The sequence below is a fragment of the Odocoileus virginianus genome, chromosome 4, assembly GCF_023699985.2.
Source record: "Odocoileus virginianus isolate 20LAN1187 ecotype Illinois chromosome 4, Ovbor_1.2, whole genome shotgun sequence".
In the NCBI taxonomy this organism is placed as follows: domain Eukaryota; kingdom Metazoa; phylum Chordata; class Mammalia; order Artiodactyla; family Cervidae; genus Odocoileus; species Odocoileus virginianus.
In genome coordinates, this window is record NC_069677.1 from 1,486,582 (window position 1) to 1,514,220 (window position 27,639).

Consider the following 27,639-nt stretch of genomic DNA (forward strand, 5'->3'; position numbering starts at 1 on the left):
CCTCACCTTCTCCCACAGAGTCTAAAATTTGTTCTGTACATCTGTGTCTCTTTTTCTGTTTTGCATATAGGGTTATCGTTACCATCTTTTTAAATTCCATATATATGCGTTAGTATACTGTATTGGTCTTTATCCTTCTGGCTTGCTTCACTCTGTATAATGGGCTCCAGTTTCATGCATCTCATTAGAAGTGATTCAAATGAATTCTTTTTAATGAATGAGTAATGTTATTCTGCTTTCTTAATGGTCAATGGAAACCTCCTGGAGCTCTTCCTCCTTGGAGCTGCTTCTGTTGTTCAGTGCTGCTCTAAGATCTCACGGGGCAGAAGGTAGAATGATTATATGCTTTTGCTGTCTTTCATCTGCTTATATGCAGACAATGCAGGAAAGTACATTGCCATATGGTTTGTATTTTCACACTGTTCTATTAAGCCTAATTACAATACTCTTCTATTTGACTACTACTAACATAGTAATAACATTCATACTTTAAGGCCTAATATTAAATTTATTACAGAAATTTCTTTATAATATGACATATCTTTATTAAGCCATTTCCAGAAAGTATGATAGCAGTATATATTGAATATATTTTAATGTACAACCCCTTAGTCCCTTAACAGTAAATCCAACTGTATTCTTATGGATTTGCTTTAATCTTTCTCCTTTAATCTATTCTCCCTCACTGTACTCTGATGTGACTTTTATATCTCTCTTTTCTTTCCCTTTTCCCTTTAGTTACTGGACTTGAGAGATGGGTGAGTTCTCTTCCTTGAGTTGATGGGGCAGGTATTGTCTGGGGAAACTAATTGGGTTTGACTCCTTTCCTTGCACACCCCAAAGAACTGACCACTCCATTATTTTTGTCCTTTTTCCTCTTTCCCTTCTACTTAAGTGATCCATGTGTTGTTAACTGTGAGTTCTTTTTTATGATGTTCTTCATAAATGTATTGTTCGTTAAGGTATAAGAAGATGACTTTAGGATGATCTATATTATCTATCAATATTTTATGGACCAAATGTAATATAAACATAACAAGCAAAGCTCTCAAAGAGCAGCATTTCAAAATGTGTTTATTATTAAAGATCTCATTGTTTGCCTTTTAGGGGCTAGGGAAAGAGGAACCCCAAAGTGAGAAACAGATCAAAAGTCCTTCACTAACTTCAGAAAAGAGGTTAAGTAGACAGTCATCAAAATCACTGGATTTGAATAAAAATGAGTATCTTTGTCTGGACAAAAGCAGCAGTTCAGATTCTGTCGATGAAGGTAAAGACTTTCTTATAAATTTTAAGTAAAATTTCAGTTATATCTTTTAATGTTTACTTTTGTATTAAGTGTGTACAGATTGAGAATTGTTTTTTGTACCAAATACAGTCTCACTCTATAAAGAACCAAAAAGGGATGGAAGTTAATAAGAAATAGGGGAAAGGGGCTGCTAAATCTAACCCATCACCACTTTTTAGAAGCCTGAAATTTGAAGATCTTCATCATATTTAGCCTATATTACCCCCACGCATTGAGTCAGTGGAAATGGAGCAGTAGCAATGGAAAAGCAACATTTTTTTTTCTTTTTACCCATGACTTATTTGTATCTGAAATTTGTGCCTCTTAATCTCACTCACCTGTTTATCTCCTTCCCCCACCTCCTTCCCTTCTGGCAACCACCTGTTTGTTCTCTATATCTATGGCTCTGTTTCTGTTATGTTTGTTCATGGTTTCATTTTTTAGATTCCACATATAAGTGAAATCGTACAGTATATGTCTTTCTTTTTCTGGTTTATTTCACTAAGCATAATATCCTCTAGGTTCATCTGTGCCAAAAATGGCAAGATTTCATCCTTTTTTATGGATGAGTAATATTCCATTTTGGCCTTCCCTTTACCACAGATGGCTCAGTGGTACAGAATCCACCTGCAATACAGGAGATGTGGGTTCTATCCCTGGGTTGGGGAGATCCCCTGGACAAGGAAATGGCAACCCACTACAGTATTCTTGCCTGGAAAACCTCATGGACAGAGGAGCCTGGTGGGCTACAGTTCAGGGGGTCACAAAAGAGTCAGACACAACTTAGCAACCAAACAATATTCCATTATATATATATCTATACCACATCATCTTTATCCCCTCTATCTGTTGATAGGCACTTAGGTTGCTTCCTTATCTTTGCTATTGTCATAATGCTGCAGTGCACATAGTGGGGTACATATATCTTTCTGAATTAGTGTTTTCATTTTCATCAGATAAATACCTAGGAAGATACCTAGGAGTGAAATTACTGGGTTTTATGGTAGTTCTATTTTTAATTTTTTGAGGAACTTACCTAGTATTTTCCATAGTGACTGCACTAGTTTACATCCCACCAACAGTGTACTAAGGTTCCTTTTTCTCCACATTCTCACCAATACTTGTTATTTGCTGTCTTCTTGGTAATAGCCATTCTGATGGTGTGAGATGGTACCTCGCTGTGGTTTTGATTTGCATTTCCCTGATGATTAATGATGCTGAGCATCTTTTCATGTGCCTGTTGGCCATCTCTATGTCTTCTTTGAAAAAATGTCTATTCAGGTCCTCTGCTCGTTTCCTTTTTAAATCAGGTAGTTTTCAGTTGTTGAGTTGTATGAGTCCTTTGTATATTTTGGATATTAACCCCTTATCAGATATATCATTTGCAAATATCTTCTGACATTCAGTAGGCAGCCTTTACATTTTGATTATAGTCTCCTTCACTGTGCAAAAGCTTTTTAGTTTGATTTGTTTATTTTTGCTTTTATTTATCTTACTAGAGGAGACATAAAAAATACTGCTAAGAAAGATGTCAAAGAATGTACTTGCTTATGTTTTCTTCTAGAAGTTTAATGGTTTCAGGTCTTACATTTAAGTCTAATACAGTTTGAGTTTTAAAAAAAATCATAATGAAAATCTGCATGGTGTAGTACTGTAAATCTTAGTACTTACTTTAACCACAAAAAGAGAGGGGAAGAGAGAGATTTCAAAAGTAGTTGTTTGTTCAGTCACTTAGTTGTATCTGACTCTTTGCGACCCTATGTACTGAAGCACGCCAGGCTTCCCTGTCCTTCACCGTCTCCTGGAGCTTGCTCAAACTCATGTCCGTTGAGTCAGTGATGTCATCCAACCATCTCGTCCTCTGTTATCCCCTTCTTCTTCTGCCTTCAATCTTTCCCATCATCAGGGTCTTTTCTAATGAGTTGGCTCTTTGCATCAGGTGGCCAAAGTACTGGAGCTTCAGTTTCAGTATCAGTCCTTCTAATGAATATTCAGGATTGATTTCCTTTAGGATGGACTGGTTTGGTCTCCTTGTAGTCCAAGGGACTCTCAAGAGTCTTCTCCAAGACCACAGTTCAAAAGCATCAATTCTTCAGCATTCAGCCTTCTCTATGGTTCAACTCTCACATCCATACATGACCTACTGGAAAAACCATAGCCTTGATTAGATGGACCTTTGTCGGCAAAGTAATGTCTCTGCTTTTTAATATGCTGTTTAGGTTTGTCATAACTTTTCTTCCAAGGAACAAGTGTCTTTTAATTTCATGGCTGCAGTCACAATCTGCAGTGATTTTGGAGCCCAAGAAAATAAAGTCTGTCACTATTTCCATTGTTTCCCCATCTATTTGCCATGAAGTGATGGGACTGGGTGCCTTGATCTTCATTTTTTGAATGTAGAGAACACAGTAAAAACAAAAATCAGTTGCTTAAGGGAAACTTTAGAGCAAATCATGTTCTCTTTACTTTCTTTAAGTAATACCAATAACCTGGGGCTTGTCATGCTTATCAAGTCATGGAATTTCAAGGTCATTTCAAGCAGTTTTCTTTTTTTTTTTTTTAGCTGTAAGATTACTGACATTGAAGTCAGTGAAATGAGGAGACAATAGGAAGGGTAGGGTAGTGGCTGACTACTTTCAAATTTCAGGAAGCAGAATAATGCGGGTGGAGTTTTGCTATACCTTCTTTTGTAACAGCATGTTATATTACTATTCCTACCAGAGTGTTGGTGAAGGGGACATTGTTGTGGTTTGGATCTGTCTGACATGACTGTATTTACTAGTCTACTTACTGTTCAGCTTAGACCTGATTTGGAAACCCCTGAAGGCTGTTTATTAAATCCATGAAAACCAAAGTTAAATCCAAGTCAAATCTAAATCAAATCCAAATCTAGTTCAAATCTAAAATCAAATCCAGATCCAAAACCAAAACAAATCCATGAAAACCAAATCCAAATCAGGTTCTACCTTGGCTTGTAAACACTGAAGTATCTTTGGTGAAAACTAAATCTACACTCTTAAAAACCTAAGTAAAAATAAACAGGCTCTTAAAAATTAAAATGTATTAAGAAGACAGTTGTGTTCTTTTGAAAAGATTGAGAGGAAGTTTTTTTGAAAGGATCAAGCACCAGGAATGACTAGACTCTCTTAGCGTCCTTACCATTTGTGCCTGGGAAATTCCATGGATGCAGGAGCCTGGCAGGCTACAGTCCATGGGGTTGCAAAAGAGTTGGACATGACTTAGCAACTAAACAACAATAGCATGTAGCTGTGTGAGTTAGGTATCCCTGCCTGGCCAAGGCTCTAGCTGTAGGAAGATCTGCTCTGGCACTCAGTGGCCACACACATAAGTGACACCAAAATGAAGATTTTTGTTTATTTGTTTTTGCATCCAGAATATATTTTGAAAATTTTTACACTGATACCAAAGACAGGCAAAGACACTACAAGAAAATTACAAATATCCTTTACAAATATTGACATCAAAATCCTGAACAAAATACGAGCAAATCAAAGCAGTACATTGAAAGGGTTATACACTATGACCAAGTGGGATTTATTCCTGGAATTTGAGAGTGGGTCAACAGACAAAAATTAATCAATGTGATTTGTCACCTTAATAGAATGAAGGAAAAAAAACCAAAACCATCATTTTATTATTGATGCAATAAAAGAACCAAATGAGGATTTTTTTCTTTTTCTTTCTCATCTGCTCTTTTTTTTTTCCATTTATTTTTATTAGTTGGAGGCTAATTACTTTACAGTATTGTAGTGGGTTTTGTCATACATTGACATGAATCAGCCATGGAGTTACATGTATTCCCCATCCTGATCCCCCCTCGCACCTCCCTCCCCACCCCATCCCTCTGGGTCTTCCCAGTGTACCAGCCCCGAGCACTTGTCTCATGCATCCAACCTGGGCTGGTGATATGTTTCACCCTTGATAATATACATGTTTTGATGCTGTTCTCTCAAAATATCCCACCCTCGCCTTCTCCTACAGAGTCCAAAAGTCTGTTCTGTACATCTGTGTCTCTTTTTCTGTTTTGCATATAGGGTTATTGTTACCATCTTTCTAAATTCCATATATATGTGTTAGTATACTTATTGGTCTTTATCTTTCTGGCTTACTTCACTCTGTATAATGGGGTCCAGTTTCATCCATCTCATTAGAAGTGATTCAAATGAATTCTTTTTAATGGCTGAGTAATATTCCATGGTGTATATGTACCACAGCTTCCTTATCCATTCGTCTGCTGATGGGCATCTAGGTTGCTTCCATGTCCTGGCTACTATAAACAGTGCTGCAATGAACATTGGGGTGCACGTGTCTCTTTCAGATCTGGTTTCCTCGGTCTGTATGCCCAGAAGTGGGATTGCTGGGTCATATGGCAGTTCTATTTCCAGTTTTTTAAGAAATCTCCACACTGTTTTCCATAGTGGCTGTACTAGTTTGCATTCCCACCAACAGTATAAGAGGGTTCCCTTTTCTCCACACCCTCTCCAACATTTATTGCTTGTAGACTTTTGGATAGCAACCATCCTGACTGGCGTGTAATGGTACCTCATTGTGGTTTGATTTGCATTTCTCTGATGATGAGTGATGTTGAGCATCTTTTCATGTGTTTGTTAGCCATCTGTATGTCTTCTTTGGAGAAATGTCTGTCTAGTTCTTTGGCCCATTTTTTGATTGGGTCATCAACATAGTTTTGGAAGTGTTGGCCACAGCAATCAGAGCAGAGAAAGAAGTAAAAGGAATCCAGATAGGAAAAGAAGAAGTGAAACTCTCGCTGTTTGCAGATGACATGATCCGCTACATAGAAAACCCTGAAGACTCTACCAGAAAATGACTGGAGCTAATCAACGAATACAGTAAAGTTGCAGGATATAAAATTAACACACAGAAATCCCTTGCATTCCTATACACTAACAATGAGAAAACAGAAAGAGAAATTAAGGAAACAATACCATTCACCATTGCAACAAAAAGGATAAAATACTTAGGAGTATATCTACCTAAAGAAACAAAAGACCTATACATAGAAAATTATAAAACACTGATGAAAGAAATCAAAGAGGACACAAACAGATGGAGAAATATACCATGTTCATGGATTGGAAGAATCAATATTGTCAAAATGGCTATACTACCCAAAGCAATCTGTAGATTCAATGCAATCCCTATCAAGCTACCAATGGTATTTTTCACAGAACTAGAACAAATAATTTCACAATTTGTATGGAAATACAAAAAACCTTGAATAGCCAAAGTAATCTTGAGAAAGAAGAATGGAACTGGAGGAATCAACCTGCCTGACTTCAGACTCTACTACAAAGCCACAGTCATCAAGACAGTATGGTACTGGCACAAAAACAGAAATACAGGTCAATGGAACAGAATAGAAAGCCCAGAGATAAATCCACGAACCTATGGTCACCTTATCTTTGACAAAGGAGGCAAGGATATACAATGGAAAAAAGACAACCTCTTTAACAAGTGGTGCTGGGAAAACTGGTCAACCACTTGTAAAAGAATGAAACTAGAACACTTTCTAACACCATACACAAAAATAAACTCAAAATGGATTAAAGATCTAAATGTAAGAACAGAAACTATAAAACTCCTAGAGGAGAACATAGGCAAAACACTCTCCAACATGAATCACAGCAGGATCCTCTATGACCCACCTCCCAAAATATTGGAAATAAAAGCAAAAATAAACAAACGGGACCTAATGAAACTTAAAAGCTTTTGCACAACAAAGGAAACTATAAGCAAGGTGAAAAGACAGCCCTCAGATTGGGAGAAAATAATAGCAAATGAAGCAACAGACAAAGGATTAATCTCAAAAATATACAAGCAACTCCTCCAGCTCAACTCCAGAAAAATAAATGACCCAATCCAAAAATGGGCCAAAGAACTCAACAGACATTTCTCCAAGGAAGACATACAGATGGCTAACAAACACATGAAAAGATGCTCAACATCACTCATTATCAGAGAAATGCAAATCAAAACCACAATGAGGTACCATTATACGCCAGTCAGGATGGGTGCTATCCAAAAGTCTACAAGCAATAAATGCTGGAGAGGGTGTGGAGAAAAGGGAACCCTCTTACACTGTTGGTGGGAATGCAAATTAGTACAGCCACTATGGAAAACAGTGTGGAGATTTCTTAAAAAGCTGGAAATAGAACTGCCATATGACCCAGCAATACCACTTCTGGGCATACACACCAAGGAAACCAGATCTGAAAGAGACACATGCACCCCAATGTTCATCGCAGCACTGTTTATAATAGCCAGGACATGGAAGCAACCCAGATGCCCATCAGCAGACGAATGGATGAGGAAGCTGTGGTACATATACACCATGGAATATTACTCAGCCATTAAAAAGAATTCATTTGAATCACTTCTAATGAGATGGATGAAACTGGACCCCATTATACAGAGTGAAGTAAGCCAGAAAGATAAAGACCATTACAGTATACTAACACATATATATGGACTTTAGAAAGATGGTAACAATAACCCTATATGCAAAACAGAAAAAGAGACTCAGATGTATAGAACAGACTTGTGGACTCTGGGAGAAGGCGAGGGTGGGATGTTTCAAGAGAACAGCATTGAAACATGTATATTATCTAGGGTGAAACAGATCACCAGCCCAGGTTGGGTGCATGAGACAAGTGCTCGGGCCTGGTACACTGGGAAGACCCAGAGGGATGGGGTGGAGAGGGAGGTGGGAGGGGGGACTGGGATGGGGAATACATGTAAATCCATGGCTGATTTGTTTCAATGTATGACAAAAACTACTGTAATGATGTAAAGTGATTAGCCTCCAACTAATAAAAATAAATGGAAAAAAAAAATAAATAAAATAAAAAAAAAGAAAAATAATAGTTCTCCAGCAATCCCACTTCTGGGCATACACACCGAGGAAACCAGATCTGAAAGAGACATGTGCACCCCAATGTTCATTGCAGCTCTGTTTATAATAGCCAGGACATGGAAGCAACCTAGATGCCCATCAGCAGATGAATGGATAAGGAAACTGTGTACATATACACCATGGAATATTACTCAGCCATTAAAAAGAATTCATTTGAATCACTTCTAATGAGATGGATGAAACTGGACCCCATTATACAGAGTGAAGTAAGCCAGAAAGATAAAGACCAATAAGTATACTAACACATATATATGGAATTTAGAAAGATGGTAACGATAACCCTATATGCAAAACAGAAAAAGAGACACAGATGTACAGAACAGACTTTTGGACTCTGTGGGAGAAGGCGAGGGTGGGATATTTTGAGAGAACAGCATCAAAACGTGTATATTATCAAGGGTGAAACATATCACCAGCCCAGGTTGGATGCATGAGACAAGTGCTCGGGGCTGGTACACTGGGAAGACCCAGAGGGATGGGGTGGGGAGGGAGGTGCGAAGGGGGATCGGGATGGGGAATACATGTAACTCCATGGCTGATTCATGTCAATGTATGGCAAAAACCACTACAATATTGTAAAGTAATTAGCCTCCAACCAATAAAAATAAATGGAAAAAAAAAAAGAAATTGAGAAGGACCATGAAAAAAAAAAGAAAGAAAAATAATAGTTCCAGTATTCCTTAGAGAAATGGCTGCTTTTAGGGTTACGGTGCACACTTCAGTTGTGTCTGACTGTTTGTGATCCTATGGACTGTAGCCCGCCAAGCTTCTCTGTCCAGGGGATTCTCCAGGCAAGAATACTGGAGTGGGTTGCCATGCCTTCCTCCAGGAGATCTTCCTGACCCAGGGATCGAACCCAGGTCTCTTATGTATCCTGCATTGGCAGGTGGGTTCTTTACCACTAGAGCCACCTGGGAAGGGCTAGGGTGGGGAATATACAAAATGAGCCGAGATATAGTGCAAGAATATAAAGAAGTGCTTGAAAAAGAAAAAAAGAGGCATGTCGAAAGGTCATAGGCGTCAACCTGAAAGAGCTTCTAATGGCCAAACAAAAAATAAGTGTGAGCAGCAAAATAAATAATGATAGTACTGGATTATAACCTAAAGTATAAACTGACTTTGTAAGTCCATCCTGATACCAATGGTTGAATAAATGTATGAATGGGGGAGAAAGCAGGAGTCTTCCTTACAGAGCTCCAAATAATATAGGTAAATAATATATGTAGATCTTTTCCCTTCCAGGAGGTGGAGCTGAATTCTCCCCTTGAGATGGGCTGAACTTGTAAAGAATAGAATATGGAATGAGGAAAATAATACCTTTGAAGTGGAAAAGCCTGCCAGATACCACCTTGACCAATTGATCAAGGTTAATATCACCATGCTGTTATGTGTACCCCCTGAGTTTGAGGAGAAGGGTACTTCATCTCTGTGGTATTTGTCCCCCAAATCCAAACCCTGATCTAGTCATGAAAAAAACCTCAGGTGAACCCAAATTGGGGGACATTCTACATAATACCTGTCCTGTACTTTCAAATGTATTAGGTCATTGAAAAACAAGAAAACCGCAAGGGACTGTCATAGATTGGAGGAGACTAGGATGATAACAACTAAGTACAAACATGGTACCTTGGGCTGGATTCTTGTACAGAAAAAGGCATTACTGGAAAAAATAGGAATAAAGTCTAGTTTAGTTAATAGTCCCTCTAAAATTATTAAAAAACATCATTGCAAAAATATGGCAACCCACTCCAGTACTCTTCCCTCGAAAATTCCATGGACTGAGGAGCCTGGTAGACTACAGTCCATGGGTTCACAAAGAGTTGGACACAATTGAGCAACTTCACTTACCATTTTTTTGTATTTTTCATAGTCACCTATTTCATTCAAAAATGGTTATATAACACTTATGTGCCAAACTCATAATGTACTTAGCTGATTGAAATCAACATCATCCCTGCTCACATAGAACTTAGAATCTAGTGCAGGAAAGAGGCAATAAAAAGGCACTAAGTCAGTAAAAATATAATTACAAGTCAGGATAAGTTCTGTGGAGGTGATGATCAGGATACGTAGAATACCTATACTTGTTTGCTTTCTTGTGAATATATGAATTATTTTTACAATGAACATGAAAGTTAAAGTGAAAGTCACTCAGTTGTGTCCAAGTCTTTGAGACCCCGTGGACTATACAACACATGGAATTCTCCAGGTGAGAATACTGGAGTGGGTAGCCTTTCCCTTCTCCAGGGGATCTTCCCAACCCAGGGATCGAAGCAAGGTCTCTCTCATTGCAGGTGGATTCTTTACCAACTGAGCCACCTGGGAAGCCCAAGAATACTGAAGTGGGTAGCCTATCCATTTTCCAGTGGATCTTCCCGACCCAGGAATCGAACCAGGGTCTCCTGCATTGCAGGCTGATTCTTTACCAACTGAGCTATCAGGGAAGTCATAATGAACATATATTACTTCTGTGTCAGAAAAAGCTATTTCTCAAGCCTAATTGGGAAGTTACCTCACAGAACCTTAGTAAATTGCCTAGTTCGAGTGATTAATTTCTATACCAAAGGAGCCATTACTTGAGATTGCAGTGCCTACCATGTGTATGCTTTTGTCTACACATAGTGTTGTTGCAGGGAGGAGGTAAATTGATATCTCCCCACTATCCCTAACTTCTCTGCACCTATAACAAAACAGGGAGACAGACCATTTCATGAGGAGTAGCTGGAGTGAAGGCAGAGCTGAAGGGATTTTTCTTTCCTGCTTCTTAGACCACTGCCTTTTACTTTGACTGCAGATGCTCAACACATAATTCTTAGAACTTGATTTGTGAGCTATGGGGAGCTTTTGTCACAGTTTTCATTCTGTAATGATGGGCATAATCTGTGAAATAATAAATAACCCCAGTCCTGAAATCATTAAAATTTCAATTGGATTGCTTTTCTCTTATTTCCTTTATTCTACCAGACTCCTGTTCCTAGATGTCCTCCAGCCCCGCCATTTCCTTTAGATTCTTCTGAGTTAAGTTCCTTGCACTATAAAATAGGGTTAAGTTTGTGTGTTCTGGAGCTAGAGTGATTTCAGATTCCAGTTCAGTCACTGACTAGCCATGGAGCTTTGGCAGTTCTCTGCTACAGTTTCCTCATCTATACAGTGGAGATGAAGATGTGAATAGCTCTTGCTTCACAGGATTGCTGTGAGAATATGTGTAAATACTTCCAAGTTGCTTAGCACAATACCTGACATATGGTAACATCATAAATGCATGGGCTATTTCATGTAGTGTTTCCAGGGAATATGAGGAGAGGTAAGCAGGTGTTGCTTCTTTATTTTCTACAAAGGAGTTTTCAACATTGCTGTCAGGTTCTTAGAAAAAATATAGTATTCCTTTGGGCTTTATTTAACTTTGAAGAATACTTATCAGAAGGATTTTTTTAATTAAATTAATTTATTTTAATTGGAGGATAATTACTTTACAATATTGTGATGGTTTTTGCTGTACATCAACATGAGTTTGTTATAGGTATACATATGTCCCCTCCCTCTTGAATTGCCCTCCAACCACCCACCCCATCCCACACCTCTAGGGTATCTCAGAGCACCAGTTTGCACCCCCTGAGTCATACAGCAAATTCCCACTGGCTATCTATTTTACATATGGTAGTGTATATGTTCTTCTCTCCATTTGTCCCACCCTCTTCTTCCCCACTGTTTCCACAAGTCTGTTCTCTATGGCTGTGTCTCCATTGCTTTCCTGCAAATAGGTTCATCAGTACCATCTTTCTAGATTCCATATATATGTGTTAATATATGATATTTATTTTTCTCTTTCAGAAGGATTTCTTTTAATGTGTGGTATTGAGAACAGATTGTAAATACAGTGATACTTGTCTTGGGGGAGTGAACTTTAAGTCTAGTTTGAAACATTATTCAGACTAGTAAGATAGTGAGTACTGCAGATATTAAAGCCATTCATGTCCTAATATTTACTTAATATATATGCACATTCAGAAATAGGACCTGCTATGTATCCCTTGTCACTCTTGAAAGATTCCTTTTTTTAAAATATTTTTTGGAGTGCTTGGTTTGGCATCACATATATTGAAATTGGAACGATACAGAGGTTAGCATGGCCTCTGCACGTGGATGACACAGAAATTCATGAACTGTTCTTTTGAATGATATATGCCATTATGGGAGTTTGATATCATGCAAATTAAATATTTCTATATCTTGGTTTTTGACAACTGAACTATTGATCATATATAGTTTAATTACTATCTACTTTTATGTATAGTTATGTATGTATATAACACCAATTTAGAGTTTTAATAGTGTCATGTAATATGCTGTGATCATTGTAATCACATTTAAAAGCCATTCTGTGCCCAAAATAAACAAAATGAAACCTTGAAATTACCTTTTTTTGATTTCTTCCCTTTTTGTTCTGTGTTTTTTGTTTCCCCAGAAAACATTCTTGAGAAAGACCTTCATGGAAGACTTTATATCAACCGTGTGTTTCATATCAGTGCTGAAAGAATGTTTGAATTGCTGTTCACCAGTTCACACTTTATGCAAAGATTTTCTAATTCTAGAAATATAATAGGTTGGTCTTGTGTTCTTATCTAATGATAAATATGGGAGAATTTTATTATCCTTAGAGAGTTTATGTTGTCAAGTGGAAAAATTAGACAGGCTTCTATTTTATTTTGGTGATATAGAAACTAGTGTTTAGGTGTTTTGGGTAAAATCACGTGTAAATAGTATAATTTTTCAAATAGTCAGATCTTACCTACTATTAAGTTCAGACCCTTTGAGAACTAAAACTCCATTTATTTATTAACATGGCAGTTCAACTGGGTTGAGCCCCATTTAAAAGGATTCCATTGTGGAATAGTTGGATTCTGTGCATGTGTGCTAAGTTGCTTCAGTTGTGTCCGACTCTTTGAGACCCTATGGACTATAGCCTGCCAGGCTCCTTTGTCCATGGGATTCTCTAGGCAAGAATACTGGAGTGGGTTGCCATGCCCTCCTCCAGGGATCTTCCTGACCCAGGGATCAAACCTGCACCTCTGTGTCTCCTGCATTGGCAGATGGGTTCTTTACCACTAGTGCCGCCTAGGAAGCCAATTGGATTCTAGTAGAGTATGAACTAGTATAGTCACTTTGCAAAATGATTTGGTGGTGTCTACTAGATACATATAACCTTCAGAAATGGGTACCAGTGTACTCTGAAAGACATGTACTACTGTATTCATAGCAGCATTAGTTAAAATGGTCCCCAAAATCAAAATAGCCCAAATATCCACCAGTAATAGAATGGATAAACAGATGTATGTTCACACAAAAGAATACTGTATGGCGATGGAAAAAAAAAAACCTGCTGCTACTTCTAACAATATGTATAAATCTTATGGGTATACTGTAGTATTAAGCAAGAGAAGTCAGACACGAAATAGTACATGCTGTGATTTCTTTATTTAAAGTTCAAAATGAGGTAAAACTTATTTATGGACATAAAAGCAGCAGAGTAGCCAACTGCTGTGGGGACTGCTGTGGGTGGATTAAGACTGGGAGTGAGCTTCTGGGATGCTGGTAAAGTTCTCTATCTTGCTTTTGGTAGTGGTACACATGTGTGTTTTTTCTGCAAATTCATGGAGACTTGAGGTTGCAATGCCTATGGTCTACCTTAATGAAAATATTCCAATTAGGAAGTTAGTTATAAAAAAGATTTTATTGATTATGTGTTAAAAGTTCTATTTTGGTAAACATCTCAAAGAAGCATATAGCCAACCTGAAATTGAATTTATCCTAAATATTTCAAGATATCTTAGAAACTTTGGGAGCATATGGTTTAACTTGCTGTATAAAATTAGAAAACACCAGTGGCAGAGATCCATATGAGCTGAGTCATTTGACATAGTCAAAGAGAGTCAAGTTAAATATAATGTATAATCTAACCATTTTATTAACCATTAGATGTTATTCCTTTATTTGAAACTTTTATGTAAACATAATTACATATTCACAGGTTATAACATTGATACAGACTAGATGTAAAAAAGTAATTTTTTCTTATTATTCATAGTAGAGTAGCAGAGCAATTTCTGATTGATAGCTATTGTCTTGTGATTATATTAAATGTCCTGTTTTTAAAAATCATTAATTTTTTCCTGTTCTTCCAGTTTTAAAAATGTATAATACCTGAGGAATATAAATCTTTCTTTTCACTCAGTAGCTCGTGTTTAACATTGTATCTGTTCTGAATCTATTTTGTATCTTCTTGCTATTCATGTCTGCCTGGAGAATCTGCCTTTCCAAAAGAGCTGGATATTTTATATCTCTTAATTTTCTAAGATGATGCCTGTTGATGTTGCACTGCCATTTTTATGGCTGGAAAGACCCAGAGGAAACTAGCTATGTTATTCCACGCTGGTACAAAATGAAGGTTTTTTTTTTTTTTAATCACAACTGCATTTGGTGTCTCATATAATATCTAGCTTCAGTATGGATGACTGTGTTTGCCATCTGATGCTATAAATGACTTTGGGAAACAAAGGCTTCTGGCTTATCACAAGGATAAATAGTTATAGGCATGTTGCCATTAGACCTAGAATTAGTCAGAAGGTTTGCCCCCAAAGAGATAATCTGCTTATGATGGCACACTATTCTATTGTCTTCTGAATTTGTTATCTGGTAATCAAAGTTGCATTTCTTAAGAACAGGTTTCAAAGGCTTCTTTTTAAACTATTAAGAGTTTAATGGGAAAATATAGTATGGTCAGTTATTTGTGGATTTAACCTAATTTCAGCACTAAAACAGCTACTTCTGGATCTGTTTTTTTATAATTAAAATTTATTTTAAATTATTAAGAATAATGATAATTATATTAATAATCATCATTACTCTTAATAGTTTTTAATAAAAATCATTTAATTTGAATTCTTTAAAATCTTTGTTTATGGTTATAGGACACTATTTTTATAATGTAAAGCTCAGTTTTAAGTCTTTTTATTCAACTTGCTAATTTTGAAAAAATGAAAATCTTTAGAAGAGTTGCATGAATAGTATAATGAAACCTCCCCATCACCTAGATTCACCAGTCTTTTTTATTGTGGTATTATTTCTGCACATAACATAAAACTTACCATTTTAATAATTTTAAAGTGTACAATTCACTGGCATGAAGTACATTCACATTGTTGTGTACCCATTACCATCTCTGGAACTTTTCATCTTCCCCAAACTGAAACTCTGTCCCTGGTAAACAGTAACTCTCCATTTTCCCCTCTCCCCATCTCCTGATGAACACCATTCTACTTTCTGCCTCTATGAATTTCACTATGCTTTTGTTGTTCAGTCGCACAGTTGTGTCTGACTCTTTGGGACTCCATGGACTGCAGCACGCCAGGCTTCCCTGTCCTTCACTGTCTCCCGGAGCTTGCTCAAACTCATGCCCATTGAGTCGGTAATGCCATCCAACCATCTCATCCTCTATCATCCCCTTCTCTTGCCTTCAATCCTTACTAGCATCAGGGTCTTTTCTAATGGGTCAGTTCTTTGTACCAGGTGGCCAAAGTATTAGAGCTTCAGCCTAAGCATCAGTCCCTCCAATGAATTTTCAGGATTGATTTCCTTTAGGATTGACTTGTTTGATCTCCTTGCAGTCCAAGGGACTCTTAAGAGTCTTCTCCAATACCACAGTTACTATGATAGCTACCTCATGTAAGTGGAACCATACAATATTTGTTTCTTTGTGACTGCTTATTTCACTTAGCATAATGTCTTCAAGGTTTTTCCATATTGCAGTATGGGTTTCATCTCATTCCTTTTAAAGAATAAATGCTAAGCCATTGTATGTTTATGCCGAATTTTGTATACCTACCCCCTTATCAGTGGAGTTTTGAGTTATTTCCACTTTTTAGTTATTGTGGATGCTGTTGCTGTGAACACTGATGTACAAGTATCTGTTTGAATCCCTGCTCTTGGTTCCTTTGGGTGATACCTAGAAGTAGAAATGGATCATAAGGTAATTCTATGTTTAATTTTTTGAAGAACTGCCATATTGTTTTCCACAGTGGCTGCATCATTTTACATTCCCACCAGCACTGCGTAAAGGTTCCAATTTCTCCACATCTAGCCAACCTCTTATTTTCAGGTTTTTGTGATTATAGTTATCCTAGTGGATGTGAAGATTCACCAATTTTAAAATTTTATTACATCAAAGGTTTCTTGAATTATTTATTTTGCAATTTTTGCTTTTTGATTACTTCAATTTATTGTATCAAAATGCCTCATATGTCTTTCTGTATACTGTTGCCTTTTTTTCTTATAACTTCATCTGTTCTTTATATTATGATGAACTTTACTTAGGTATTGGGGGCTTGACTACTCCAAAATGTTGTAACATTCTGGCACGTGATACTCAATAAGCTTGTTGGTAACACTGATGAAAATACAAGTGAAGGAGAGACTTTTATCTTTGTGGAATACTGTGCAGTTTTAATGGCAGAATTCAATGATATCTTTAAATTTAGTCACTGGTTAACAGTGAACTATTTGTATAATTTTTCTGAAAGAGGCTGACATATGACCAAAGTGATATTTTACAAAGTATTTTATAATTAATATTATATCTCTTGTACACCTAAATAAATCATTTTTTAAAACAAATTCTGTATTATAGATCCCATGATTTGAGATGATACCTGCTTAATTTACTTGTGAAATTTTTCTGCAAAAGATAAGCAACAGGCAGCTTCAGGATCCCTTATTAAATCCCTAGGCTTAGCTGACTGAAAGAAGTTAAATAAAATTGAATATATAATAAAGCCTTGTTTCCTTTCCTTTGATGATGGGTAATAGGTTAGATGAAGGCTTCTGTTTTAGGATAATGATGCACAGAAGCCAGATATACTAATTACCTAAGTCCATTGTGCTAGGTAGGGCTTCCCAGGTGGCTCAGAGTCTGCTTACAATGCAGGAGACCTGGGTGTGATCCCTGGGTCAGAAAGATCCCCTGCAGAAGGAAATGGCAACCCATTCCAGTATTCTTGCCAGAGGAATCCCATGGACAGAAGCACCTGGCAAGCTACAGTCCATGGGGTCACAAGGAGTCAGATACGACTTAACAACTAAATAACAACAACAACAGTTGTGCTAGGTAACTTAGTCAGATCTTTGAATAGAGTTCATAATGCTGTTACCTATATTTTCCTAGTGTTAGCTTGTTAAATGAACTTTGTTATATGGTGCTATGTTCTAAAGATGTTCAGTTCAGTTCAGACGCTCAGTTGTGTCTGACTCTTTGCAACCCCATGGACTGCAGCATTCCAGGCTTCCCTGTCTATCACCAACTCCTGGAGCTTACTCAAACTCATGTTCATAGAGTTGGTGATGCCATCCAGCCATCTCATCCTGTCATTCCCTTCTCCTCCCACCTTCAATCTTTCCCAGCATCAGGGTCTTTTCAAATGAGTCAGTTCTTTGTATCAGGTGGCCAAAGTATTGGAGATTCAGCTTCAGCATCAGTCCTTCTAATGAATATTCAGGACTGATTTCCTTTAGGATTGACTGGTTTGATCTCCTTGCAGTCCAAGGGACTCTCAAGAGTCTTCTCCAATACCACAGTATTTCTGTGCTAAGTATATTTTTGCTCATTGTATTGTTGCTAAGCAAAAGAAAGAGAATTTTTACAAAATCTTGCATAAAGGTAGATTTTTTTAGAGTTTTCTTCATACAGAAAAGGTTATATAGTTATTTATATTCCATTGCCCCCTTCTTGATTAAAGATCTTGGCAGAGAAACCATTAACATTGTATAATTTCTCATTGATATGATTTCTCCACAAGTTGAGATCAGATGATATTGCTACATTAAGGACAAATGTCTTTCACGGTCTTGTCCTTGATGATGGGAGTGTTGAAATGTTCTGTCTCTGCTAAGTGGACACCATTACTTCTCTTTGTAGGTACTGGGAACTTTAAAAAGAAGCCCACTGATGATACGCTTTTAATTTTATCTTCTAGAGAAAAGAAAAAATATTTTAATAGCCAACAATTTAGAAGTAAATGGATCAGAGATGAGGTGTATGTCACATGCAAGAAGAATGCCTGATGTGACTTTACTCTTCTTTAATGTTAAATGAATAATACAGTTATAAGGAAGTTAGAACTGGTCACAGATAAAAATTGAAATAGTTCAAAAACTCTCTCTTTAATTCCATTACAAGCCGTACCCTTCAAATTTCTAGAACTAACTCTTTTAACTAACTCTTCTTTGCTGTGATTAGATGTAGTATCTACCCCCTGGAATGTGGAACCTGGAGGTGACCAGCTGAGAACCATGACTTACACTATAGTCCTTAACAATCCACTAACTGGAAAGTGTACCACAGCCACTGAAAAGCAGGTATGTCTATGCTGCCAGTATTCCAAAAGAACCATGTGTGTAGAAAGAGAAAAGATGCCTGTCATAGGTCCTAGTCACCAATTACAAGACTGTTTACAGGTTAAAAGAGTTTAAGAGGCACATAAACAAATCAACCCAATCCTAATTCAGACAAGCCAACTGTAAAAAGGCTTGTCTGAGATTTAAGGAATTGTTCATTTCTATATTCTGTAATGGTATAGTTGTTATATTTTAAAGCAAAGAGTATTTATCTTTTAAAGGGATATACTGAGGAATTTTAGGGAATTCGTTGGTGACTCAGTGGTAAAGAATCCACCTACAATGCAGAAGATGTGGTTTCGATACTTGTGTTGGGAAGATCCCCTGGAGAAGGAAATGGCAGTCCACTCCAGGATTCTTGCCTGGGAAATCCCAAGGACAGAGGAACCTGGCAGGCTACAGTCCATGGGGTCACAAGAATCAGACACAACAGACTAAACCACCACCACTACTGAGCAATTGATAAAGAAATATACTGATGTATTTTTGGATGAAATTATATTGGTGGTTAGGATATCTTTTAAAAGTAGCTAGGCAGAAGATGAAGGTGGAGGGAAGGAATGTGGGGAGAGATACAGATGAAACAGGACTGGCTGTGAGTTAATATTGAAGCTGGTTGATGAGCTGATGAGAGTTCATTGTGTAATGTTCACTTCTACTCTTGTGTATGTTTGAACTTTTTCATGATAAGTGTTTTTTAAAAAACAGAACACTATTGGAATCTGATTTACAGGATCGTGTCAAGGGTTAGGGCCAAATAACTAGATGGCTGCTATGACATATGAGTAAGAGAATGTTAGGTATTTAATGCTCTGTCTACTCTGTGACCAGCATGGCACTGTCATATACTGTGGTTTATGTTTGGCCAGTTTTGTTGAAGTACTGTATATCTGTATAGTATATCTGTTCTACAGAGTTAGAAAATATCTGTTAACATCTGAATTAGTTTTGCTATCATAGGTTTTGTCCATCAGTGTTCAAAAGAACTTAAAATTTTCTCTTCCAAAGATTTCCAGACACTTAAGAGAAGTTTTTTTTTCCTTTGGTATTTGTGAGTCTTTGATAACTTTAGAGGATAAATAGAATAGGTAAGGTTAAAATGAGAAAGATTTGGCCAGCAACCACTTCAAAGCCTATTTAAGGAAAGCAGTGTTTTGTCTGGTTGTCCCTTTCCTTCATTTTTCTGGTGAAGAGTGGTTTTTATTAAACTTTAATGAATTTTAGGGTGGGGTCCTGGCTTTGTTCAATTGATTTTTAAATTGTTCCTCTACCAGGAACATTTGAAATTCTTAATAAACTGCTAACACAGATGAGAGATCATGTAGTTCCTTTCTCTTATGCATGCCTAAAATGAAGGTAAAAAAATTATACAATGAAATAACAGAGAGGCAGCAAATACTATTTCTGCACATCCCTTCTTCTCAATCTGTAGATTACATAGCAATGTGGAGGCCCTTCTGGCTTTGTATATAGGCTCCTCATGTTTTTTGTAATTTGTGAGAAGGAATTCTGGTATACATGTTCTTAAGTTGGCAGGGAATTTGATGTATTAAACATATACATGCAAAAAAATTTCATCTTATTTTGGCAGAGACTGTATAAAGAAAGTCGGAAAGCACAGTTTTATTTGGTAGATGCAGAAGTGCTCACACACGATGTCCCCTACCATGATTACTTCTATACTCTCAACAGATACTGTATCATCCGATCTTCAAAGCAGAAATGCCGACTGAGGTAAGCTACTGTAAATGAGTGTTTTAGTCAGGACAGGCTACATTGTATGCTGGCAACGTATCAATCCTGAAATCTTAGTTGCAGTTTTACACAACAAAACTTTATTTCTTGCTTTGCGTGTCCACTGGTGGTTAGCAGAAGGGTAGGAAGCCTCACTAAAGAACCCAGGCTGATGGGGCTTTGACATTTGGGGCTGCATAATCCAGAATATGTATCATTTCAGCTACTACCAGAAGAGAGAGAGAGCTATAGAGTTGTGCTCACAGTCCAGTGGCCAGAATGGTCCCAGGACCCTGTTTAATGGCAAGGGGGCTGGGAGATTTGAGGAGCGAGTGGTGGGCAGTAAACAGCTCTGTTGTAGTGAGAGACCAGAAATGTTGTGTTGAAGGTGGTGCTGGGCTCATCATGCACTTGCCCTAGTCTCAGCTAGTGTAGTGACTTTCAGCTAAGGTATGACCACTAGAGATTTTTTATACAAGGCATTTAGGAAATTTAATTTATTTTGAGCCTTTATTACTATTTAAATAAAGAAAATTCAGAGTTTGAGAAAGCAAAGAAATAAAATGCCAAATTGATGAAATTATTAGCAGCTCCCAGTAATGTTTTTAAAGAATTCATTTTCAGTGAACAATTTTTTTTTTGTAGTCTAAGTGACTTTACATCCTTTTGGCTTTCTACTGAATTCATTCCTACGTTTAACTATAACGTTCATAATGTGATTAAATCTTGTAAATTAAATATTATTCTTTCTTCCTTTTCATTAGAGTTTCAACAGATTTGAAATACAAAAAACAACCATGGGCTATTGTCAAATCTTTAATTGAGAAGAATTCCTGGAGTTCACTGGCAGATTATTTCAAACAGCTTGGTTTGTAAATTTCTTGATTTATCTATTTTTGTAAGGATGGCATTTATTAACAGAATGGGTGGATTCTTCAATTGGATTCATAGTAGGAACTGGTAGATGGCATTGGAATGACTTACTGAAGTGGTTCTAACTGTTACACTTAAAATTTAAAAACTTCTAATTTTCACTGATCTACCAAACACTTATATAATGCTTATGATATGTCAGATGTTGCCCTATGTGTTTTATAAATATTAACTCATTGCAAACCTATAATTTTTTTCCCCATTTTACTAAAGAAGAAATATCAAAACGGAGAGAGAGAGGTTAAGTGGCTTTTCCAGGATCACACAGTTAGGAGCTGTCACACTCCCTTCCTCTGCAAGGAGCCAAGGAAGCTGACTGCAGTGAGGGGCTGGGACCTGATCATAAACATGCACTGTGCTCACAAAGAATGTCTGGAGAGTCCTCAGGTCCATACCTCCCTTACCGACGTAGCTCTCCTGGGTTTACGCAGGCCCACTTAGCCATGGGACCACGTACATGTATGGATTTGGTGGAGGTGGTGGAGGGGAAGTGATGTAGTTGTTCTGTTTGGATATTCCTTAAAATGTACATGAAGAAAAAGCATATATATATATATGATATATATATATAATACATATCATATATATATCATACATATATATATATATGTATATACACACACGCACACACACATACACACATACATGAATGTAATTAATTTAGTTAAAGAAAAGGTGGTGGCCAATAACCTTAGGGTAATTTAAGGCTTCACTAGCCAGTTTGCTGGTTATTTATTTTCCTTGCTTTCTCACTGGCTGTTTTATTATTAAACTCCAAATTACGAGCAAGGAAAGAGAAACTCAAAGATAAGTTTGGCTGGTAGATAATGAACTTCTAATGAAAAATCTGGTGAAGGGAAAGGTTAAAACAATTGAGAAAAACAAAGTTTTTAGGTTGTTTGCAGAGTTTCTTTATCAGTGCTTCCTTTTTTTGCAAGCTTTCACTGTAAATTAGAACTATTGTATGCTGCTGCTTCTTTTGAGATTGATGATCAAGTACTATAATCTATCTTGGAAATCTTTCTAGGGACCCAATGTAAGTGGGTAGCATGTTGTTTCCATAACTGAAATCTTTACATTAATATTTAATATGGCACATAGCAAATCTGTTCTGATGGTTCCCATCATTAATTAATATAGTTCATTCTTCATAGAATAATGAAGCCTCGTTATGGGATCCCTACACTCCATAACTTTTCGTTAAGAGTAAAGTTTGAATCTATGCCATAAGAAACCTGAGTAATAGTTACCAAGGCTTAACTATTAAGTAAAAGTTACCGAGGCTTAAAAAAAAAAGCAAACTGAGAACAAAACAACCAAGTTTTCTGTATCTTATAGCTGAGATTTCTCCACTATCTAAAGATTATTTTTATTTAGAATCAGATTTGTTAATGGAAGAATCTATGGTAAATCAGTCCATGGAAGACCCTGGAAAACTTACTGGCCCGCGAAGGAGAAGGCGAACATTCAACAGAATAGCAGAAACAGCTCCTAAACTTTCTTCTCAGCGTTCTTCTGGAGATATGAGTTTAGAGGCCAAAGGGGATATTACAGGTAGCTGTTATCTGGTAAACAAAGATGAAAGCTCTTTTTTTCTTTACAGGTTTACTTATATGAGGCAGAGTATGCCTCTTGTTTATAAGACAGGTCAGTTAGGAGGGCTCCTTTTCTCTTCTTTTCTGATAATATTTGTCAAACTCTGAGTAATATATAAATATAAAGGAGCAGTTGCAAAATGGCAGGCGTGTGGCCAATAGAAGTACTGTACTGGACCTACATGGTATTTTAAAAACTGGACATTTTTATATAAAAACTCAGATCTGACAGCCCTGGGCCCACATGCCTTCAGAGCAGCAATCAATCAGTTGGAGCTTAGCAGTCCCTGCCTCATGTTACCGAGTGTGTACTTTTGCCAGGTCACCAGTCCCCATCACTCTCACCCACTGAGGGATGCTTCATTCATTAATTTCCTGCCAGGCATTTATAGACATTTGATTTCTACCTTTGAATCTACTACAATGATTGTATGCTTTTAATCCTTATATACTGTCAGGGCCAGCTCAGTAAAATTGCAGAGATAGAATTTGACTTTTATTATCTCTGAATTTAATTTTGAAGACATCTTGTCTCTACTAACTCTAACACCCTCCCTCTCAGAAATAAGAAGCTGTCATACATCCTCAACCTTCTACATTATCAGATCCTCTTCTAAGGCTTATATCTTCAGTTCAGTTCAGCTCAGTCACTCAGTCGTGTCCAACTCTTTGTGACCCCATGGACTGTAGCACACCATTCTTCCCTGTTCATCACCAACTCCTGGAGCTTACTCAACTCATATTCATAGAGTTGGTGATTCCATCCACCCATCTCATCCTCTGTCGTCCCCTTCTCCTCCCACTTTCAATCTTTCCCAGCATCAGGGTCTTTTCAAATGAGTCAGTTCTTCACATCAAGTGGCCCAAAGTATTGGAGTATCAGCTTCAGCATCAGTCCTTCCATTCAGGACTGATTTCCTTTAGGATGGACTGCTTGGATCTCCTCTCAAGAGTCTTCTCCAACACCTTAGTGTGAATATATTTTTCTACCATTTAAACCTAATGGTTATTTAATTTTGGGATTTGGCAACAAAAGTTGGGCAACAGAAAACAGGGGAGGATGATTAAAAAAAAGTTTTTTTTAAGGAGCGAAACATTATATACATAGAACTAGCTCAAATATTTGCAGAGATGAAACTTAGAGATCATTCATGATATATTGAATTGCTTATTTAATTTTAGAACAAATTAATTTGTAATATAGGTCAAATTTGCAGAACTGATATAAGGTTTCTTTTTGTAGATTTGTTTAATATTACTTAGAATATCAGAAGTCAAAGAAGGGTGCAGGGAATTCACCCTAACTCACTGTGTCTTTACAAATAATTTTACAAATTTCTTCTCCAGTATTTTTCAAATGAAGTTAAACTTTTACCAATTGTAATCACAACCCTGAATCTCAGGTAGCCTTCTGTTTTTGTAATTTGCAGGAAAGAAAAAGGAAATTGAAAGCTATAACACCGTCCTTATTGTGGTGATGAGTATTTTGTAAGTATTTGTGTTGAGTGGTTATTTTGCTTGTGCCCTCACTTATCTTTTAATGGTTTCCAAAAAGATTTGAAAATATTTGTATATTATTGTATAGATATTACTACTATTTGACCAATTTTAGCCTACAGAAACAGTAATTTTATATGTTTCAGTCTGGTAGTTTTTGAATGATTTTCAGAAGAACTATTAAATTCGAGGGAATACCAAATACACATTCAGTAAATGTTTTTGTTTTTTAAATTAATTTGATTTGTTTCTACCATCATAGGTTTTTAGGGATATGCCATAAACTTAAAGGGAATATTGATATATGCAGGCTGGTAAAATCCCCCAAATGCTATTTTACTCTACTATATTAGACCAGTTGTCCTTATCCTTTACTATACATAAGAATCACTTGCTAAACTACTGATTTCAGGGCTTCCCTGGTGGCCCAGGGGTTAGGACTCTGTGCTTCCAATGAAGGGGACTTGGGTTCAATCCCTGATCTGAGAGCTAAGATCCCACAAGTCATATGGCATGGCCAATAAATAAAATTTAAAACTAAATTAAAAAAAAAATTAAACATAAATTTCTCAGCTCCAATACTACAGATTGAGTCAGTAGGTCTTCAGTAGGGATCAAGAATCAGTAGTATTCTAAAACACACTGCATAGGTTATTCTGATGCAAGTAATCTGAGGATTGTAGGATGAGAAATACTGGAGTAATTAGTCTGAATCTCAGGGTATTCTTTTGGAATCTTCTCTGTCAGTCATATTTAGACTCCTATTAGGGCTTCCCTGGTGGCCCAGAGGTTAAAGTGTCTGCCTGCAATACAGGAGACCCGGGTTCGATCCCTGGGTCGGGAAGATCCCCTGGAGAAGGAAATGGCAACCCACTCCAGTATTCTTGCCTGGAGAATCCCATGGACAGAGGAGCCTGGTGGACTACAGTCCACGGGGCTGCAAGGAGTCGGACACAACTGAGTGACTTCACTTTCACTTTTCACTTTCTATCTCCATGGCTATACTTGGATCATGGGGTAGTCCATTAGATTTAATTGAATTAGTTCTGACTGGATGATACTCTCTGGATATATTTTTTGGAAAGAAATTCTTATATCAGCCTTTTTTTTCTAATTATAGACTTCAGAACATAGAAAATGTTTGTTGTACCTTCAAGTTTTATAAAAGCTTTTCATATTCTGCTTAAATTGATTTGCTGTGACAATTTTGAATAGTATATATTATGATCTTTTGTATCACTTTGCAGAAAATTTATAGTCAGATATTAAATGTTGATTTTTATGCCATTTCATAAATTTGATTTTTTCTCCACTACCTTAGTTTTCATCTTCAGGATGGGTAAAAGTGAATAGTGTATATTTTAAGGCAAGTCAATATTTTAACAGGAAAAAATGAGATATGATGCCACCTATGTATTTGCATGTATATGTAATGAGATACATTCATTCACTTGACATGCCGTTGTGAATACCAACAAAGTAAGTGTATTTAACAAGTAGCATTTTACATATGATACCATTGATGTCTGTTTGGGATTTGAAACTTTGTCTAAGTTGAACCAGAAGGAATTTTTGCTGAATGTGCATTTGTTTTTGCTTCCGCTGGGAATAAGAGGTACATAACGATCTAAGAGCAAATCCATATTGATCTTCATTTCCTTTCTGAAGTACAGTATTATGCATGTGTAATTGCTTAAGACAAAAGCACCCCAAAATAGATCTTGAAAGCTAATGTGGTAGATTTCTAGGCTGGTGGTTGCACATCAACACTGGTTAGGATTCCTGGCAGAGAGGAGAGACGTCAGGGACAATCCCAACCTGCTTATTTGAGGACTTCATTGTCACTAGTTACCTTCCAACTTTTCCCTCAACATCCACTTAATACTTAAAGTTATTATTTCATACAATAAAATAATAATAATTAATTTAAATAATAACTAATTGGAAACTAGTCTGGGTAATAGGCATTTTTGAAGCTTTTGCCTGTCTCTCCTGCATTAGCAATGCTTTAGGTCTGAATGAGAGTGGATTAACCAGGTCTGATTTTCTCTGTCTAGTTTGCTGTTGCTAGTTTTGCTGAATGTGATGCTGTTTCTGAAGTTATCAAAGATAGAATATGCTGCTCAGTCCTTTTACCGTCTTCATCTCCAAGAAGAAAAATCTTTAAAGTAAGTCTTCCTTTCCACAACCTATTACTTGAATAATTCCTATGCTGCAGAAAATGTAAGTCCAGTTTTAGAGAGTTTGGTCTGCCAACTTCTCTTTAGTCATATACTGTTTTGTTTTACCTGCAAATTTATGGGGCTAATGATTTCTGGAAAAGGCTAGAAGCCTTTCCCTTGATCTTTCAAAAAATTTTAAAATTATTTATTTGGCTGTGCCAGGTCTTAGTTGTAGCATGAAGGATATTTTAGTTGCTGCATGCAAACTCTTAGCTGTGGCATGTGGGATCTAGTTCCCCAACCTGGGATCAAACCTGGGCCCCTTGCATTGGAAGTGCAGAGTCTTAGCCACTGGACTGCCAGGAAGTCCCTATTTCCTGATCTTTAAGATGGTACTTTTCTTTCAGTTTAGCCTCCGATTTGGTGTCAAGAGCGGAAGCTGTTCAAAAGAGCAAAGGCCAGGCCCATCACTTAAAACGAGTGCTCCGGGACTCCATGGTGATGCTGGAACAGGTTGGTACCTCTGTGTGCCATGGTACTTGGTACTCATCCCAGTGATTCAGTTGCTTCTCTGGCTGTGAGAGAATATTCACTATACCATTATTTGAATAAAGCCCCCTTCTAGAGGCATCTAACCTTGCCAGTTTCTGGATTATGAATTTTATGTATATAGGTACTTTTATCAATACTTTTTTTAAAAAATGGAAATATACTATACTTACCATTGCATACCCTCCTTTTTTCAATTAGTAATATATTTGAAGGTGTCTCCATATCAGTATGTATACGTCTACCTCATTCTTTTTATTGCTCCTTCTATATAAGATTTCATGCTTAACATTAGCTCTTTAAAAAAAAAATTAGCTCTTTTTATAGAAATGATAGATATTATATACACTGTCCATTGTTTTGTTTTTATCTATTAACCATGTATCATGGAGATACTTCTGTATCAGCATATAAAGCACTTCTTCTTTTAGTAGCTTATAGAATTCAACTGTACATGTGGCATAATTATTTTACCAGTTCCCCATT

General features: G+C 36.9%; 1 protein-coding gene, 1 long non-coding RNA gene and 1 pseudogene across 2 annotated transcripts in view; all 3 read left to right on the forward strand.

The window, feature by feature from the left end:
• The window catches only part of GRAMD1C (GRAM domain containing 1C), a 106,761-nt gene that overhangs the window by 74,439 nt on the left and 4,683 nt on the right, over window positions 1-27,639 (forward strand). Inside the window, 9 exon segments of the mRNA XM_070465965.1 lie at window positions 1,108-1,267; window positions 12,703-12,840; window positions 18,526-18,644; window positions 20,275-20,417; window positions 21,182-21,285; window positions 22,728-22,904; window positions 24,376-24,433; window positions 26,500-26,610; window positions 27,012-27,117. Of these exon segments, the coding sequence (XP_070322066.1) occupies window positions 1,108-1,267; window positions 12,703-12,840; window positions 18,526-18,644; window positions 20,275-20,417; window positions 21,182-21,285; window positions 22,728-22,904; window positions 24,376-24,433; window positions 26,500-26,610; window positions 27,012-27,117 (1,116 nt within the window).
• Window positions 8,754-11,169, forward strand: LOC139034708 (uncharacterized). The gene is made up of 2 exons (XR_011487196.1): window positions 8,754-9,603; window positions 10,532-11,169. It is a non-coding gene; the product is annotated as an uncharacterized lncRNA (long non-coding RNA).
• Window positions 12,312-12,410, forward strand: LOC139034902 (U6 spliceosomal RNA; annotated as a pseudogene).